The 18,397-nt window shown below is 49.6% G+C and overlaps 1 protein-coding gene across 3 annotated transcripts in view; it reads left to right on the plus strand.

Annotated features, from left to right (window-relative positions):
- Positions 1–18,397, plus strand: part of DNAI1 (dynein axonemal intermediate chain 1) — a 66,901-nt gene that overhangs the window by 26,490 nt on the left and 22,014 nt on the right. Inside the window, exons 5-12 of one of the 3 annotated variants that reach the window (XM_081519416.1) lie at positions 2,707–2,833; positions 3,075–3,199; positions 3,584–3,703; positions 4,821–4,880; positions 6,161–6,295; positions 10,674–10,758; positions 14,027–14,144; positions 14,416–14,459. In XM_081519416.1, coding sequence (XP_081375542.1) covers positions 2,707–2,833; positions 3,075–3,199; positions 3,584–3,703; positions 4,821–4,880; positions 6,161–6,295; positions 10,674–10,758; positions 14,027–14,144; positions 14,416–14,459 — 814 coding nt within the window. The remainder of the gene's footprint in view (positions 1–2,706; positions 2,834–3,074; positions 3,200–3,583; positions 3,704–4,820; positions 4,881–6,160; positions 6,296–10,673; positions 10,759–14,026; positions 14,145–14,415; positions 14,460–18,397) is intronic. The other 2 variants (XM_081519423.1, XM_081519431.1) reach the window with 2 other exon arrangements.

The following is an 18,397-nucleotide window of genomic DNA, read 5'->3' on the forward strand; positions in this document are numbered from 1 at the left end:
CTGCCTGCCAATGCAGGAGACACAAATTTAATTCTGGGAGGATCCCACATACCTCAGAGCAACTGAGCCCATATGCCATAAGTGCTGAGCCCATGCTCTAGAGCCCACGAGCCACAACTACTGAAGCCCATGACCCTACAGCCCATGCTCCACAGTAAGAGAAGACATCCATTCACCACATGAGAAACCCATGCACCACAACTAGAGAATAGCCCCAAGGCAGTGGCACCCCATTCCAGTACTCTTGCCTGGAAAATCCTATGGATGGAGGAGTCTGGTAGGCTGCAGTCCATGGGGTCGCTAAGAGTCGGACATGACCAAGCGACTTCACTTTCACTTTTCACTTTCATGCATTGGAGAAGGAAGTGGCAACCCACTCCAGTGTTCTTGCCTGGAGAATCCCAGGGATGGCAGAGCCTGGTCGCTGCCATCTATGGGGTCGCACAGAGTCGGACACGACTAAAGCGACTTAGCAGCAGCAGCAGCAGCAGCACCACAACTAGAGAAAGCCCCTACGTGGGAACAAAGACCCAGCACTGCCAAAAATAAATAAAATTAAATTAAAAAAGGAATGGACCCCTGATCTCAAACTTTAGGGCTAGGATGCTGATCGCTAAGGAGGTAGCCTAGAGGAGCCAGACTATAAGCTTTATAAAAGCAGGGATCATATCTGCTTTTGCTAAGCTTTGTATCTCTAGAACCTAGAAAATACTTGGTACATTGTGTCTATTCAAAAATTATTTGTTGATGAAGGAATGAACAAGGTTGCCTGTGCTTTAATACCAGCCGTGTTTTTCATTTGCCATGTGACTTGACAAGTGCCAAGCCCCAATCTTCTAGATTTTTGTGATCCTCTTAAGGGATAGGGGACTTGGTGTCTCTGAGGATCTATCCAGCCCTGGCATCCAGTAAATAGAGTGGAGGAAAGGCCAGGTCAGGTGTGTTTGATGACTATGTGTGACCTCTCTGAGTTCTGATAAGGCAGGAAGATAGAATCTCTTGACATGGATGAAGGAGTCAGTGACAGGTCAATTCAGAGCTACTCAGAGTTGGAAGAATGTATTTTAAAATATGTCTTTGACAGCACATGTAAAATAATGAAATTAGAACCTTCTCGAACACCATATACAAAAATAAACTTAAAATGGATTAAAGACCTAAATGTAAGACTGGAAACTATAAAACTCCTAGAGGAAAGCATAGGCAGAACACTCTTTGACATAAACTGTAGCAACATGTTTTGGATCTGTTTCTTAAAGTAAAGGAAATAAAAACAAAAAGAAACAAATGGGACCTAATTAAACGGTTGCCTAATTAAATGGTTACCTTTGCACAGTAAAGATAACCGTTGATAAAACGAAAAGACAGCCTACTGAATGGGAGAAAATATTTGTAAATGATATGACTGATAAGGGGTTAACTTCCAAAATTTACAAACAGTTCATATAACTCAACATAAAAAAACAACAACAAACAACCTGATGGGCAGAAGACCTGATTAGACATTTTTCCAAAGGGGACATGCAGATGGCCATCATGCACACGAAAGGATACTCGCCATCACTCATCATCAGGGCAACGCAAATCTAAATCACAATGAGATATCACCTCACACCTGTCAGAAAGCCTATCATCAAACGGCCACAAATAACAAATGTTGGTGAGGATGCGTACACTGTTGATGGGAATGTAAATTGATGCAGACACTGTGGAAAACAACATAGAGGTTTCTGAAAAAAACTAAAAATAGAACTACTATGCAACCCAGCAGTTCCACTCTGGGTATATATCTGAGAAAAACAAAAACACTACTTCAAAAAGATACACGTGCCCCAATGTTCATAGCAGCACTATTTATAATTACCAAGATATGAAAGTAGTCTATGTGTCCATCAACAGATGAATGGATAAAGATGTGGTGTGTATATATATATATACACACACACAATGGAAAACTACTCATAAAAATAAGATTTTGCCATTAGCAGCAACATGGATGGACTTAGAGGGCATTATGCTAAGTGAAATAAGTCAGAGAAAGACAAATGCTGTATGATATCACTTATATGTGGAATCTAAAAAAACACAATGAACTAACAAATTAACAAAAAGAAGCAAACTCACAGATACAGAGAACAAACTAGTAGTTTCTAGTGGGGAGAGGGAAGGTGGGGGGGGTAGTATAGGAGCAGGGGTATAAGAGGTACAAACTATTAGGTTATAAAATAAGCTACAAGGATATACTGTACAACACAGGAATACAGCCAATATTTTATAATACCTATTATTGGACCACAACAAAAATTGGAATATAACTTTTAAAATTGTGAATCATTATATTGTACACCTGTAACTTATATAATATTGTATTGGGTTGGCCAAAAGTTTGTTGGGATTTTTCTGTGAGGTGTTATGAAAAAATCCAAACAAATGTTTTGGCCAACCCAATATAACAACTATACTTCAATAAAATTTAAGGAGAAAAGCAAAAAAAGTCTTAATGAGAACTTAAAAAACAACCACAACTTCATTTGTTTTCTTTTCTTGAAACTGGAATGTAGTGAAAACTTCAGGTTAACTGAGGATTTAGTATATTATAATTCTGTTAACAGATGGACTGTCTCAGGCCTTTAGAGTGAAGGCAGACTGTATTTTGATGCCAGCCCTTTGGGGATCCCTGGTCTGATGCAGCCCCTTTCTTCCCAGGAAGGCACATACAAGCTCATTGGCTTTGTGGACCAACTGGCAGTTCACTTCACCCAGGTCGGGAACCTGATCCCCAAAGACTCGGATGAAGGACGGCGGCAGCACTACCGTGATGAGTTAGCAGCCAGTAAGCCCCTGGGTCAGCCTGAGGCTGCAGCCCAGAGCCCGGTCCCCTTTCTCTGGTCACTGTAGGGAGGAGGTGGCTAAGCCAGAACACTGCAGAGTCTCTCCTTTCATAAAGTCTAACAGCTGGCTCTCCTGGAGAGGTCTGGGAGAACCCTGGGGCAGGTGAGGTCTGAAAGACAGAAACCAAGAAGGCCTTGCCCTGCCAGGGGATAGGGGAGTGTGTGGGACTTTGGGCTCAACAGCAATATCCCACCCAGGTTCTCAGGAGTCCGCCAAGGTGGTGATTTCAGAAACAGAAATCCTGGAAGAAGAAGAAGAGCCCAAGGAAGTTGAAGCTGGGAGTCAAACAGATGAGCCTACAGCTGAGGTTCAGTATAATATTGCTGTCCATCCCACCCCTTCCCTGGAGGAGGAAATGGCAACCTACTCCAGTATTCTTGCCTGGAAAATCCCATGGACAGAGGAGCCTGGCAGGCTTCAGTCCGTGGGGTCACAAAGAGTCAGACTTGACTGAGCATGCACGTGCCCACCCCTTATGGCTCCAGCTTTGGCTGGAGGCTTCAAGGACACTCAGGGGTGGGGATTGCAGGTGAGAAGTGAAGAGGCCACAGGTGCCAAGACCTCTGGCATCATCTTTCCCTCACACACCCATCCTACCCCAGGACACGACTTCTCCCCACTCCCCATCCCACACCACCTTCTTCTCACAGCTGAGTCCTGGTCCTGTGGGCCTTTTATTTCCCCCCCCCAGGTATCTGAGAAAGTGGCTGAAGAAGAATTGATGACTCCTAAGCAGCCCAAGGAGCGAAAGCTCACCAACAAGTTCAACTTCAGTGAGAGGGCCTCTCAGACCTTCAATAACCCTCTCCGGGTAAAGCAATCCCCCACCCAGCCCCTTTGCCTCGAAGCTCCACACTGTCCATAGTGGGGAAGAAGCAGGCCTGACCCCAACGCCTGCAGCTCTCAGCCTGGCAGGTGACAGGGCAGACGGAACTGTTTTGCTTTCCAAGGAGAGCTGGGAGCATGTGTGCGTGTCCCTGTGAGTCATCCAGGCAGGAGTTCAGAGGGAGTAACAAGGAGGCTGGATTCCTCTATCAAGAGACTGAAACATGAATTGGGCCTCGAAGCTGAGGTCAGAGTTTGGGGAAGGTAGAGGAGATCAGAGTGTGCCAGGGAGGCAAGACTAGGAGCCAGTTTGACTAAAGCTGATGGTCTCTTTGATAGACTGGCTGGTATTTCCCTGGCTCGTAAATATGGAGGAACCTGAGTACGGGCTGAAAGCACCTGTCAGGGTTTCAAGTGAGAGACTCCCATATGTAAGGCAGTGTTCTACACAAGTCAATCCAGGAGGAGGGCAGATATTTACAAAGGAAATAAAAGCAAAAAGAAACAAATGGGACCCAGTTAATCTTAAAAGTTTTTGCACAGCAAAGAAAACCATTGATGAAATGACAACCTACTGGATGGGAGAAAATATTTGGAAGGTGGGTTTCTGGCAGCTTCTAACCACCCTCTGCAGTCCCTGTGCTGACACTGAGTAATCTGGGTGAGACACAATGAGGGGAGGGTGCACTCACCTGGTGAAGCCAGAGACCCCAGTATACGGGAGAAATCTTCTTGAGGTGAGGAAGGTTGGCCCAATGGCTTACCAGAGGTTGACCTCTGGTCAAGCATCTGGAGGCTGGCCAAGGCCTGAGTTCTTGTAGATCTGTCCATCCCCCACTTGGAGTTCTTCTTGATTGAAACTGTCACAGTCAGGCTTCAGTGGCCCTACTGTCTAGTTTAGGCTTCTTCTGAAGGAGGCTTGCATGAAAAATCTAGGCTTTCACTGTATCAGTTTGTCCTTTGCCCAGGCCACTCTTTACTTCCCCAGTGCTGTGTCCCACCCTTCCCTCAGCTCCAAGCAAAATGCTTCTCATATGGCTATACCACTGGGGAAAGAGAAGTAAAGGGCTTTCTGTGGGTCACCTGTTGTCATTGTTCTCTAGGACCGAGAATGTCAGATGGAGCCTCCTCCTAGGACAAACTTTTCAGCCACAGCCAACCAGGTGAGACCCTGGGCCAGTCTAAAACCCATCACTCCCCACTGCACCCCCATCCCGTATCCTTGTTTTGCTCCCTTAACAACAAGGGAGACTGGTGTGGTCATAGATTCCTCTGGAAGTCTGCCCTCCCCATCCACCCACTTCCCTGCTCCTTGTCCAGTCTCTGAACTCCAGGCACATGAGACAGTAGGTCTCTACTCAGAGGGCTCAGAAACAGCCCAGGACAAGACTGTCCAAGGGGGACACAGGTATGGTTTCTAGAAGTTCCTCCAATACTGGGGAGAATGTACATTCCCCAGGACTCTCTGCAGCCCGTGGCACCTCACAGCTGACTCTGCAGTGTTAGCACTCTGACCCTGCCCTGCCAGCAGCCTTCAGTGTTTCTGCAGACCCTCCTTCCGCCTCAAGTCCTTTGGGATAACCACACTGATTTGGGCAGGATATGGTGCTAGATAACCTGAGCTTAGTCCCCAACTCTGCTGCTCACACTGTAAGATCCTAGGCAAACCATGTCACTCTTCATGCCTCAGTTTCTTTCTTTATCACATGAGGATGACAAGCAGCTTCACAGGGTTGCTGGAGGGCTCTGAGTGAGATAACGCAAGTACAGTGCAGTGTGCAGGACTGGCCCCTGGGGGAATTATTAAAGGGAGGATGTGCCTCTCTGGCCTGCAGGTGGCAGTGACTGCTCAGCTCTGGGGAGCACGCAGAGCTACCTGGGGCATTTGCCCAGCCCCTGATCCATGCGGCTTCCTCTGCCACTATCCTTGGTCTTCTCTTGCTGTCAGATCCAGTTAGCAGGAATTCCCTTACTTTTTGTTTATATCTTTATGCTGAGAAGGTATGATCAGGGCTGTAGACAGCCGGCCTGAGCCAATATGTTTATCCCATCTCTATAGTAGGGGGTCATTTTTTAAATTTCCTAGTTCAGAGTCTCATAAATCACTAAGAAAAAGGTTATCTAGCTGATCGCTGCCCATTTGTTCTGCCTGGCAGAGGTGGTAGGCTGGAACGATACTGATCTCCAGCTGATAACTGAGCCCCTGGGTTGCAGGGGGGAAAGCCCAGCTTTCAGGGGTGCCCTGAGAGTCCCTTCCTTCCTGTCCTAGAGATCACCATTAACAGTGTCACTGAGTGCATAATTGCAGTGGGCCGAGTAGAGGATGCTATGAAGGCGTGTGACTGGGTTTAGGATTGACTCCTCAAGCCCTAAAGGCTGAAGAGGAGCTGGCCAGGTGAAGATTTTGCCCTGAGATGATCCTTCTCATCTCGCCTTTGCCTAGTGGGAGATCTACGATGCCTACATGGAAGAGCTCGAGAAGCAGGAAAAGACTAAAGAGAAGGAGAAGACAAAGACCCCAGTGGCTAAAAAGATGGGGAAGATGGCCATGAGGAAGATGACATCTATGGAGTCCCAGGTTTGGTGAAGGCTCCTATGGCTCTGTCACAGAGAATGACAGAGTGGGCTCTTGGCTCCTGGGTAGAAAGAAGCCTGGCTGTCTGGGAGGACTTCACAGACACTTAAGGGCAGAGGGCATGCTAGTGATACTTATGAACAGCTCTTTCCTTGTAGGAAAGTGTGAGGAGAGCTATAACTGCCTCTGGCATTCCATACATTCCTCTCCCTCCCTTTCCTCCCCCCCCCCCCCCACAATTTCTTATAGGTCTGAAAGCTAGCAGGAGTTCAGAATTGTTGGGCTAGGGGACAGCGGGAGACATGGATGTTATTAAAAGCCTGATATGCACCTTGGGAGAGCTGGGGAGGCTGCCCAGGGCAGAGTGGCATGTGAGGATAAGGCTCCACCTCCTTGGGCAAAAGCTTGTGAGGTTTGGGAGGGAGATTTGCTCTTTGGGCTTCAGTCCTTGGGTTTACTTGCACTCAATTCTTCAGGTCCAGGAGGCAAGTCAGAGCTAATCATAGGTACCAGAGAGTCCAGGCCAATGAGTGGCCACCCTGGGTTGGATTTGCAATGAAGAGCTATGCAGGAGTTATAGTAGAGGTCATGGTTGGGAGCTCACTGTGGGTGTAGCCAGCATAGGTTGGGGTTCATCATGGAAGTTACAGTGAAAAGTCTCTGCAGGGACAGTCACCACAGGGAGATGCTGAGGGGCCACGTGTGTCCTTTCAATAGAGAGAGAGATGGCTCAGGAGCCAGGGTCCCAGTATGGAGATCAGGATGCATCTGACCTGCAGTGGGGCGGGAAGAACAAGGTCCACAGAAAGCTAAGGTAACATTCAGCACCTTGGAGAGCTCCCAGCAGCTCTCCGGGAAGTAGTTCTGCTTCACCCTGGAATCGAAACCAGATCACACTCTTCCTTTCTCTGAAGTATGCCCACTGCCACTCAATTCCATGCCCAGGATAAAGTCACATTTTAGGGGATGTTTGAGAGTTCCAGGCCCTGACTTAATAGGAGCTGTCCAATTGAGTTTCATGTAATCAGAGCAAGCACTCGGTGACCATGATTGTGCTGGTACTGGAACCCTGAGGTGAAAGATAAGTCCCAGCCCTGCATTTGCCTTGTCCAGACCCTTAACTTCCCCTGCACCATTCCCTAGAGTTTAGGGGCTTCAGGGGGGGCTATTGGCCTGGGTCAAGATTCACTCAAAGATCCATCAGGGTTTGGCTATGGGCTCTGTACTGGGAGCATGGTTAACGAAACCTTAACTGCAGTCATCAGGACCCATGGAGTAGAAGAAAGATCCCTTTGACTAAGGCTGAAAATTGTCCTTAGGTCTCAACCCTACCAGAATTGGTGTCTAACACCCTGGCAGGGCCACACCAGGTTCTTCCAGCTTGGCTAACATGAAAAGCTGTGATATAGGCAGATTCCAGCTCTCTGGGCCAAGAAATACAGTGGAGCAGGATACTGGGGGTATAACATAGCCAGTTAATACTTTAGTATTCTAGGTTGTCACAGAGCACCGGTTTGAGTTCCCTGAGTCATACAGCAAATTCCCACTGGCTATCTATTTTATATATGGTAGTGTATATGCTTCCGTGAGTGGGAGGGAGTTTCAAGGAGGGGACATATGTATACCTATGGCTGATTCATGTTGATGTATGACAGAAACTGACACATTATTATAAAGCAATTATCCTTCAAATAAAAATAAATAAATACAAAATAATACGTTAGTATTCTATTCAGCCTTCACCCAAGGGAACTGATCTCTAACTGTGGATCCCAAGTAATAGGACAGGCTGTCTGTAGACCAGAGTGGAGGTAAGAGTTGCCTTCCCCTCTGCTGAGGCTCAGCATGTGAACAAAGTGATACCCCTTTCTCAGAGACCTGGATCTGATTAGGTTGGTATAAAACTCAAATGTATGACAGAAGAGAAAGCAGAGTAACTTCATGATACCCTGAGGAAGGTCTGCAATGGTAGATCTTAGGTTTCTGTCTCATTAATGATTTGGGTGAATGTACAGAAATGAATGCAAACTTTTCTGATCTGAACTGATTAGGGCAGGAATGGGGGAAAGGGCTCAGAGGCCACAAGTTCAGTCAGAACCAATAAAGAGCCACGTCTGCTCCAGTAGCATAGTTTCCCAAAACACACTCTCTCCTCAGAGCACATCTGGAGCCCTGAGTCTCCCAGGACCAGGGTGGTCATCTGGGGAGGGATGGCTCTCTGTTTGGGGCTCAGAGCATGGGCCCTGGAGTCCACAGGTTTGAGTTTACATCCTGGCTTTGTCGCCGAGCTGAAAATTTTAAAAACTTGTTCTCTCACCTGTGGTGGTGGTTTAGTCGCTAAGTCGTGTCTGACTCTTTGCAACTCCATGGATTGTAGCCCACCAGGCTCCTCTGTCCATGAGATTTTTCATGCAAGAATACTGGAGTGGGTTGTCATTTCCTTCTCCAGGGCATCTTCTTGACCCAGGGATCAAACCTGTGTCACCTGCATTGGCAGGTGGATTCTTTACCAACTGAGCCACCAGGGAAGCCCAAGGAGACAGCCTAATGATACCTGACTTGCAAGCTTGTCTTGAGAACCCAAGATGATGTATGCACAGCCCCCAAGATAGTCCTCGATTGATCTTGGTTGATAGGTGTTGACTGTTAAGATGCTGCCAAGGCTGATGGAGCTGGGTTGGGTTCCCTGAGGGAGTACTGACTTGAGGAATGAGGCACTGTCCTCCCACATCAGAGGAGCTGTCCCCCAGCACACATACCTCTCTGTGGCTGGAGGACAGAGTTGGGACCATGGGGATAAGACCCAGGGAAGTAGGTATCAGTTAACAGGCTGTCTGACCACACAAGATACCACCTGGCATGGGGAGAAACACTTGCCAGGAAGCTGGCTGAGGGGGACAGATTCTTGCTTTGGGTCAGGGTGCAGGGAGAGTAGCTGGTTCCAGGTGAGCTTTGAGGCTTATGATTATAAGACTCCAATGAATGTCCTTGGTGAGTTTTCTGGAGTCAGTTTGAAAACTGATGAAAGAGTCTCAAAGGGCAGCTCACATGTGTGACTTTGTCAGTCCCCACTACACCAGGCTGTGTGTTCCCTCTGACACCACCATCACTGTCACCACTGGGCACTGGGTGAATAACACCATGGTGATTATTACATGTCCTACATGTATTACGGTCCTACAATGACCCTATGACGCAGAAGGCATCATCCATCCCCGCTGTAGCAGGAGTACTCTAAATCATGGAGACCTTCACGTAGCTAAGGTTGCCATTGGGCTCCTAATCTGTGGGAGGGGGTGGGAATTCAGACCTGTGTGGCCCCAGAACCCATTCTCTTAACCTCTGCTCAATGCTGGCAGTCCTGGGAAAGCTCATCCCAGAGAGCCATGGCCCTCTGGGGCCCCCTTGGAGGGCTGTCCACTCCACTGGTTCATTCCTGCCACCTGCCCTAGACATGTTGGACCCGTCTTGCCAGCCCCAAACTCTTCGCTCCTCTCTCAACCTGCTGTATGGTGTTCCACTGAGGACTTATGGAATTTCACATGATGATGAACTTATTTTTTGTTCAAATTGAGTCATTTTTCCCTGATATGAAACTTCTTGCTTTGTCTTTGGCTGTGGGCAGGGCCCTGAGTTAGGAGTCAGTTCTGTCTCATACTCCTTGTACTAAAAGCAGGTCTCTTTCCCCTCCCTGGACCTCCCCCTCAACTTTTTTTTTAATTTGTTTTTAATTGAAGGATAATTGCTTTACAATATTGGTTTGATTTCTGCCATACACCAACATGAATTAGCCATAGGTGTACATATGCCCCTCCCTCTTGACCCTCCCTCCCACTTCCTACCCTTTGCTACCCCTCTAGGTTGTTACAGAGCCCCAGTTCAAATTCCCTGAGTCATCCAGCAAATTTCCATTGGCTATCTATTTTACATACCCCTTAACTTTTGACTGAATAAGTTGGACCACAAGATTTCTGGGACCTTTAACGGGAGTCCTTGTTGTTGCTCAGGCTGGTGAAACCTCTGTCCCCACCAGAGAAGCCTCCTCCCGGCCCTGTCTGCTCTCCCCTCCGGTACCCCTTCTGGGCTCTCCTCAGGGCCCTGTCTTGTGCTTAGAGATGAGCCATCTCCAGAATGAACTCAGGATGAAAGAGCAGGAGGCAAGCTCTACCTAGGGGCCAACTATGGCAGTGCAGACTCCTCGTGCCACTTGTGAGCTGGGCATTCCCAGAAGAGGGTGGTGAGGAGAACCTTTACAAAGCTATCTGGGGTGGGCAGGGTCAGAGAGGCTTTGCTGAACCAACTGCAAGTCAGGGCTGTAGCTCAGGGCGAGACCTTCCAGAATGCTGGTGTGTGAGGACCAGTGGCCCCTGTATCTCCGCAGAGTGATGACATCACCAAAGTGACCCAAGCAGCTAAAATCGTGGAGCGGATGGTCAACCAAAACACATATGATGATGTTGCTCAAGGTAAGATTTAAAGTGTCAGTAACTGCTATTATTACTTTATTAAAAATCGCTCATACAAAGTGAGTATTTGAGTGTCCCATGCTGGGTCCTACAGGGGCAAGAGGAGAAAGATAACCCCTCCCTCCTCTGGACGTCACTAGGGAAGTAAGACTTACACAGTCCAAACAGGAACCATGGCATAAGAAAAAATGGGTGTAGTGATGTGATCTGACAATGGTGCAGCAAAGACACCTGCACATTAGTTATTCAATGTCATCTTCCCCACAATCGTGGGAGGCAGTGGAACAGAGATTTTATCCCTTCTTCACACACGAGGAAGCCAAGGCCAAGGGCACCCAAACCTGGGTCTTAAGCCTCCTAGTTCCATGTTCTGTTCTCTGCTCTGTCCAGCTTAGGGACAGTCTAAGTGCTAGACTGCAGACAGAGACTGCTCTGGTCTCCTCAAGAACGGAGAAGGAGGAAGTGAGGAGCGGCCACAGTCATGGAAGGCTTCAGGGAGGGCTGAGCTGGATGCCAAGGGAGAAGTGGTGTCTGAGTGGGAGATTAGCAGAGGGCAGATGTTCGGACAGGGGACAGCACAAGCAGTGACTCACTCTGTAGTGAAAACGAATGGAAAAGACTCTGGAGACGAGGGGCAGCAGGCCCAGTGACCCTAACAGGGGCTGTCTTGGAAAGTGGGGAGAGTTCAGGCTGGAGAGATGGTTGGAGCCAATTAAGGAAGGGCCTTGAATATTGCACAGGGAATCTGAGCTTTCTCTGCAGAGTTCAAAGCTTCCTCTAGGCAGGAACACAGCCTGAGGACAGCAGGGCTGGAGGAAGGGGGAAGGGTACGACGGGGCGGAAGATGGGGGCAGAGGTGGGGATGAAGTTCAGGTGTGGGTCGAGTGGGCCTCCCTACACCTTACTCAGAATGCATCTTCAACAGTGGAAAAAAAGGAGCAGTTATAATAGTGAAAAACAAGCACCAGCCCTCCCTGGGAACAGCCTCTGTACCAGGTGTTATGCTATGCCATTTATATGTATTATTTTATTTCATCCTGACAGCCACCCTGTCAGGTGAATACCACTATGACCTCCATTTTATGGATGAGACAGTCAGGCTGAAAGGTTGCCACTTGTTCAAAACCACAGCTAGCCTGAGATGTGAGGGACACAGTCAGTACTCAAAGGCAGGTCCCCTGGATCCAGAGCCTAAGTGCTTTAGAACGAGACCACAGAGTCACTGATCTGGAAGAGACATTTCAAATAAACACTCAATAGGTCTATGCGAATGATTAATTAGTGATGTGGTGAAGCAAGAGATTGATTCAGAAATGCTTAAATCCGGAGGCCCTGGGAAATTCTGGCATCTTTGACAGAGCCAGGGAAATGGAATCCTTCCCATGGCATGAACAACACATTCCCAAGTGGCTTGTATTTCCCTGAGAGGTTGTGCATTTATTTGGAGCGGCTGCCTCCCCGGAGTTGGCAGTTCCCCACTGCTGGCTGATCTCCTCTGCTGACAGCCTAGGGCTCTTCTCCGTGACTTGATGCTCATTGCTCACCCATGGGACAGAGAAACCAGGGCTGCCAAGACCAGCCGCCTAAACAAGCCCCCTTGTTATCATTCAGGCTGGAAAACGACCTTGAGTGCTTTTCAGAGCTGTCAAAAGTACAAGGCAGCTGTGAATGAATTTGTCACTCACACAGCTTGGCTTCCTGAAACCCAGCCTCTGCAAGCAGCCCACTGAAGGGCTGCAAACATGATTAATATCCATGGAGAAATTGGCCTTGGTGAACCTTTTTCATTTATAAGAACACAGGCACATAAAAATGCATTGAACTTTGATTTTTTTTTTAATTGCATACACTTTTCCCTTTGGGAAAGTGTATTTGTGAAGGAGAAGTGAAAAGAGAAGTGTTACCAATTAATCTCCTCTCTGAAATGAAGTATTTTCAAAGACAGTCCAAGCTCAGGGATTTCTGATGTGATCAAGGCTCACGCCTCTGACCACTCTAATCTTTTTTTATTCTGAGCCATTTTTGAGGATTGGGTGTAAGTCCCCAAACATCGAAGTGTGGGGCATTGGGAGAGAGGCTGGGGCTGTGCCTGGGCCTGTCCTTGACCATGGTGGATGAGAGGGTCATTTTCTACTTTCTACCCTTGGTTGGAAAGAAGACTGAGAACTATTTCCCTTTTGTTGATATATTTTGTTGCCTTCTTTGAACAATCACCGGGTGTCCGCTCTGTAGCTGGCTCTGTGCTAGGCACTGCGGATCCAGAGATGATAACACTGTGCTTCCTCTTCCCCTAGAGCTGTGGGCTGGGGGAGACAGGCAAAAGGACACAGAGAGGCAACACTGTGTGACCCACGTTTCAGCAGACCAGAGGCAGGGGTGGGGCGGAGGAGGAGGTGAACTCTCTCTGCTCAACAACAAAGTGAAGGGCTCACAGAGGAGGAGGAGCTTGATCAGGATCTAGAGTGAACGGGAGTTTCTAGGAAGAGCAGAGCATTTTAGACACTTTGATGTAGAGAGTATGCGAACTTCTGGCTGGAGGTGACATGGTAGTGGCCTGGAGCCTTGGTTCAATCAGGAAGCCCCTGTGCCAGGGGAGCCACCAAGGGGTTTTCAGGGCGGTGGGGGAGTTGGTTTTCTCCCTCTTATGGCTCTGCAGAATGTGGACTGGAGGAGGAATGTCTGGAGGTAGGGAGACCAGCTGGGAGAGTGGTGTAATAGTCCAGGTGATGGCTGTTGGGGACCGAACATAGACTGTGGCTATGGAGCTGGAGAGAAGTGGATGGATTAAAAAGATAATCAGAAGGAAAATATGAGGAATGATGAAAAGAGATCAGTGGAAGATTACCAAACTTTCTGGTATAGACAAGTAGAAAGATGGATGCAGCTTCTGCCTAAGTTAGACGAAACAAGAGGTAGAGAGAGTTCAGAGCACCCATGAGGGAGCCAGGCAGCTTCACTGTGGTAGGCTTGGCAATGACGATGAAGATGGGGAAATCGAGAATTTTATCCTCAGGGACATAGCCACGTTAGTGTCATTTACCTCCAAAAACAATGATAACGGTAACAACAACATTACAGAGAGCTTACTCTGTGCCAGGTACTTTTCTAAGTACTTTACATGTATTAGCAATGAATCCTCACAGCAGTCCTTTGAGGTAGGTTCTATTACTATTCCCACTCTGACCCACAAAGAGGTTAATTGTTTTGGCCAAAGAGCTCCAGACAGAAGATGGTAGTCCCGGGCTGACTCAGTCTGTGTGCGTTTAAGATTTCAAGTACTATGAGGATGCTGCCGATGAGTATCGGGACCAGGAGGGTACCCTGCTGCCTCTCTGGAAGTTCCAAAATGACAAAGCGAAGCGCCTGGCCGTCACCGCCCTCTGCTGGTGAGTAGAGGCATTGCAGAAAACCTGGAGCGCCGGAGCGCTTGCTGGGTACCAAGCCACAAGCAAGGAGCTCCTACCCAAGCTCAACCACCTTGAAGGTGACACGTAGCATTATGGGAAAAAGTGAGACTGGGATTCTTATGGGACCGCCCTAGGTCTCAACAGTGTCTGTCTGCAGTGCAGTTAAGGCACCAGTGTACATGGGAAGGCTTGTGTCCATGGGCAAACCATGTCCATTTCCTAGGCCAATGGGTTCTTATTTCTTTTGCAGGAATCCAAAGTACAATGATCTGTTTGCAGTGGGACATGGCTCTTGTAAGTAATCTGGCTATTTGTTCATCTTCTTACTCAACCAACAAACACTAAGTACCTACTCATTGCAGAACTCTTTGCCAGATGTGAAAGATACAGAGGTGACTAAGATCTAGTCACACTGCTCAGTCTAGGGGAGAAGCCCCACTGTCACACTGGAAATTAGTGCTGCATGAAGGAATACACCAAAATGAGCCTCAAAGGAGTTATTATGGTGAAGAAAGAGGGGCAGAGGACTTCCGTCTGAGGCAGCAGCAAAGGTCAGGGAGGCAGGAGAGGTACAGGAGAAAATGAGGCTGTAGAGGGGAGCGGGGTAGCCCCAAAGCCATCCCAAGAAGTTTGGACCTTCTCTCAAAGGGAAACCACTGAAGGAATTTGAGAAGGGCAGGGATACAACCACTGCAGGGAGGAATTGCAGGCAGGAGACTGGAGGCTAGAAACAGTTGGGAGACTAGGGAAGGCATCCCAAAGAGAGAGGGCAGGCTCTGAACCACCAGCGTGGAGTGAGGCTGGAGAAGTGGGCTTGAGAAGCGAGAGAAGGTGGACTGGACCAGACCTGGGAGGGCCTGGATGGTGGGGTCTGCATGAAGAGAGTTTCCAGAGCAGCCCCTGGAGCAGGTGGGGGACAAGGGTTTGATGTTCATCACTGGCTCCTGCCCGCTCGGAGACCACTGCCTTATGGGATGTTCTCTCCCTGCCAGCTTCCCTCACCTCACAGTGGGAGGCAGCACTGTGGGGACTGTGTGGCTTTCCTTCGTGTTTCCTGGGCCCTGCAAAAGACCCTGCCTCCCCTCTGGCCTAGACATTCCCCTTTCCTAACAGGAGAGGGCCCCAGACTTCGCTCAAGCTGCAGCTCCCCAGGCTGACAGCGTGCTTGAGAATGAGCTTCTGCAAACAGAAAAACCTTCCCATTCTCCAAGCTGCTGCTGGCTGGCAGGCATACAAGCTCCCGGTCTCTGCCCCTCGGACTGCCTGTCCACCCAGCCCATTCTTTGCCCGGGTGGGGGAGGGAGGCGAGGGCCAAGAGGAGTGGGTGTTTGTCATTCCTCTCAGGGAGGAAACCCTTGGAGCTGCTCCCAGTCTCATGGTCTGGGCCGCCTCCAAGGATGCCCTAAATGCCCGCTTTGTGTCCCCACTCCTGAGGGTGGGCTGCTGCCAAGCAGGAGGCACCCACCCCCTCTGGCAGGGAGCTAGCACATTCCTTCCCCTGCTGCAGCTACTGGGCCTAGACGTGGGCTGGGTGCTGAGCAGGCCTCCTAGGAGTGGGTGTGGACCCCTCTCTGGGGCTGCTCTCAGCCCAGGCTCTTTGCCCAGGACCGAGGTGGGGAGAGTGGGGAGGCTCCCCAGCAGGTGGGAGGAGAAACTGCTTCAGCTCTCCTGTCTCCTCCTCTCACCGAGGGCCAGAGTGGAATGTCAGCTGGCTGGGGTCATATAGAGGTTGTCCTTGGGGGTAGTGTTAGCCAGAGGCAGTGGCGCAGAGTGACACCCCCACCAGGAATTGATGGCCCCAGATCCAACAGGCCCAGTGGCCTCTTTTGGGCAGGCATGCGCCCTGGAAGGGTCTCTTTGTCCTTTGTCGGCCACACCCACGTGTCTGGGTGGCACCACTATCAGCTGCAGACCTTCTGGCTGGAGGGTCACTTCCCAGTGGTGTGACCTGGAGCTGAAAGCTGCTTTGAGCCTTAGTTTTTCCCCTGGTGACCTGGAGAGACTGACGCCTGGTACCCTCCGTCATATTATGAGACACACGTGGAAGAAAAGCAGCAAATGTGCCCCTTGAGCTGTAGGAACCATCTGCACAGAAAGGACGAACGTTACTGATTTGTCTGTTTCCTAGCTTTCCAGCAGGGCTGCAGAGAGAGGGACCTGTGGGGGGCAGGGAGGAGTCAGACGAGGCCCCGCCTCTTCTCTTAGACAGCTGGGCCCCGCGGAGGTGGTGGTATTGCTCTCACTGGCACGGGAGCTGTTGACCAGCTTTCCACTGGGCATCTATTCCTCAGAGCCTTGCACATCTCAGTACCACTCTGCAGAGGCCTGAGCCAAGCCAGGCTGGACTGGGACTCAAAGGGCTCCTGCATTCACTCCTGAGGTTGCTCCAGGGAGCCCCATGCTGCAAATACCCGGGTGTCTCCCTGGAAGAAAGTGAGCAAAGCCAAGGCTGGGAAAAAGGCACCCTAATGCCCGGATGGGTTGCTGTGAGGAGCAGCTGCTCACCAGCTGCCATCACCCTATCTTTGGAAATTCCCAGATGCCCGCCTCCCATCATCAGACTTTGCCTCATGTGGACAAACTCTGAAGTGAGAGTTTGGGTTTGTTGTTAGGCTTGACCCTGATGTGTTCAGCCCAGGACTCTTTTTGCCTGGGATACCCCAATGTTGACTCTCTGATCTGGTCAAATAAGACTCGGGCAGGGGAAGGCAGGCACCTAGGAAGGACTGGGGCTGAGCCCGCATTTGGGGACAAGGCCAGTTGGCTGGAGCCAGGCTGGGAGCAAGCAGGTGGGGAAGAGAGCTTGGACAATTGCCTGCAACAGCACAGAGCACTCACACCTGCCTTCCCTCGTGGCTGCTGGGTACCAGGTGGTGGGCATGTCAGGCTGCATTCAGGGCTGAGACTGGGGCTCCCCCTGGGGCCAGGCTCCGTGTCTCAGCTGAGTTGAGAAAGGCTGTCAGCAGGTGAGAGCCGATGGAGGAACACTGGAGGGCAGAAGGAGGTAGTCTAGAAGAGATGGCCCACGGGGCAAAGCTGGGGTGCAGTTGTGTCACCCTGCTGCTCTGAGGGGGTGCTTTCCAGTCCATTAGGCCATTCACAGCAGGGAAATGGGGATTCCTCGTGATCTGTCAGGCAGGGTTGGTGGATCAGATCCTAGACCCTGTGTGTGTCCTGACTGGCTCTCACACAGGATATGGGGAGGAAACCTCCCAGCAGGTCATGAGGGTGGATGAGTCAGCTGACCTTCAGCCTGGCCTCGGAGGGACAGCGCCCTCAAAAGTTGTCAAAGTCAGGCCCTGAGTCCCAGTATTACACCCATTCCCACTCTGTCCCACCACCTCCTGGCCGGTCCCTCAGCCTGCCCAGGCCAGGGATCCACTTGTAAGGGATTTAAATCTTCCCTGGTCATTTATTTGTCAGCTTCACTAATTAAGCAGTGTTAATTTCATTTACTGAAAATGGAAATTCATCCACCTCATTTCTCCCCGTTCATCCTCCACACACAAAATCCATCACTCCTCAGCTGCAGGCTGCGTAAAATTTACAGGACTAATTATGTTGTCAGGTCTCTTTGTAAATACAGTCCATAAAGGCCACTGTGCTCGCCGGGTTGTAGTGCAAGGGCATTCCTGTTGTTAGTTTAATTACTGGTTAGTTATTTAGGTTCTCAAATGTTTGCCTCATTTTCCCTAAATCAAATTAAATGTCCCACTTGATGTATTCTGTCTCCAAGGCCTTGCTCTTATTTCCCACACTATCCCAACTCCTAATTGGGTGAAAGCTCTAGGAAAAGCCCAGATGACTGGAAGCCTGGATCCAGCCTGGCACCACAGTCTCAGGGTCACTCTGGCAGTTCGGAACCCTGTAGCACCGATGTCCTTTCTTGGGGGCAGCCCTGGGCTTGTCCCCTGCCTTTGGAGACTGAAAATCCTAACCCAAGGGGCAGTCTGTGCCTAGAGTCCAAGGGGGCAGGGCTGGGATATGGGAAACTGAGGAAGGGTTTCCTTATTGTCATCAGGAGAGCTGGGGGTCATTAGCTTCCATCCCCCTGATTTCTAGAGGGACTGCTTCCAAATCACCCTAGAAAATGCATCATCTAGGGCCTGTTGGGCTGCTCCCCGCCACAGACATGCTAGCCCCACATTGTCCCACTGTGAGACCATAGAAGGAGAAAGCGATAGAGAAACCCACAACTTAAATGTAACTGGATAGGGAGTCTTACAAGTCAG

The sequence above is a fragment of the Giraffa tippelskirchi genome, chromosome 1, assembly GCF_054371585.1.
Source record: "Giraffa tippelskirchi isolate mGirTip1 chromosome 1, T2T-mGirTip1v1.2.pri, whole genome shotgun sequence".
Lineage (NCBI taxonomy): Eukaryota > Metazoa > Chordata > Mammalia > Artiodactyla > Giraffidae > Giraffa > Giraffa tippelskirchi.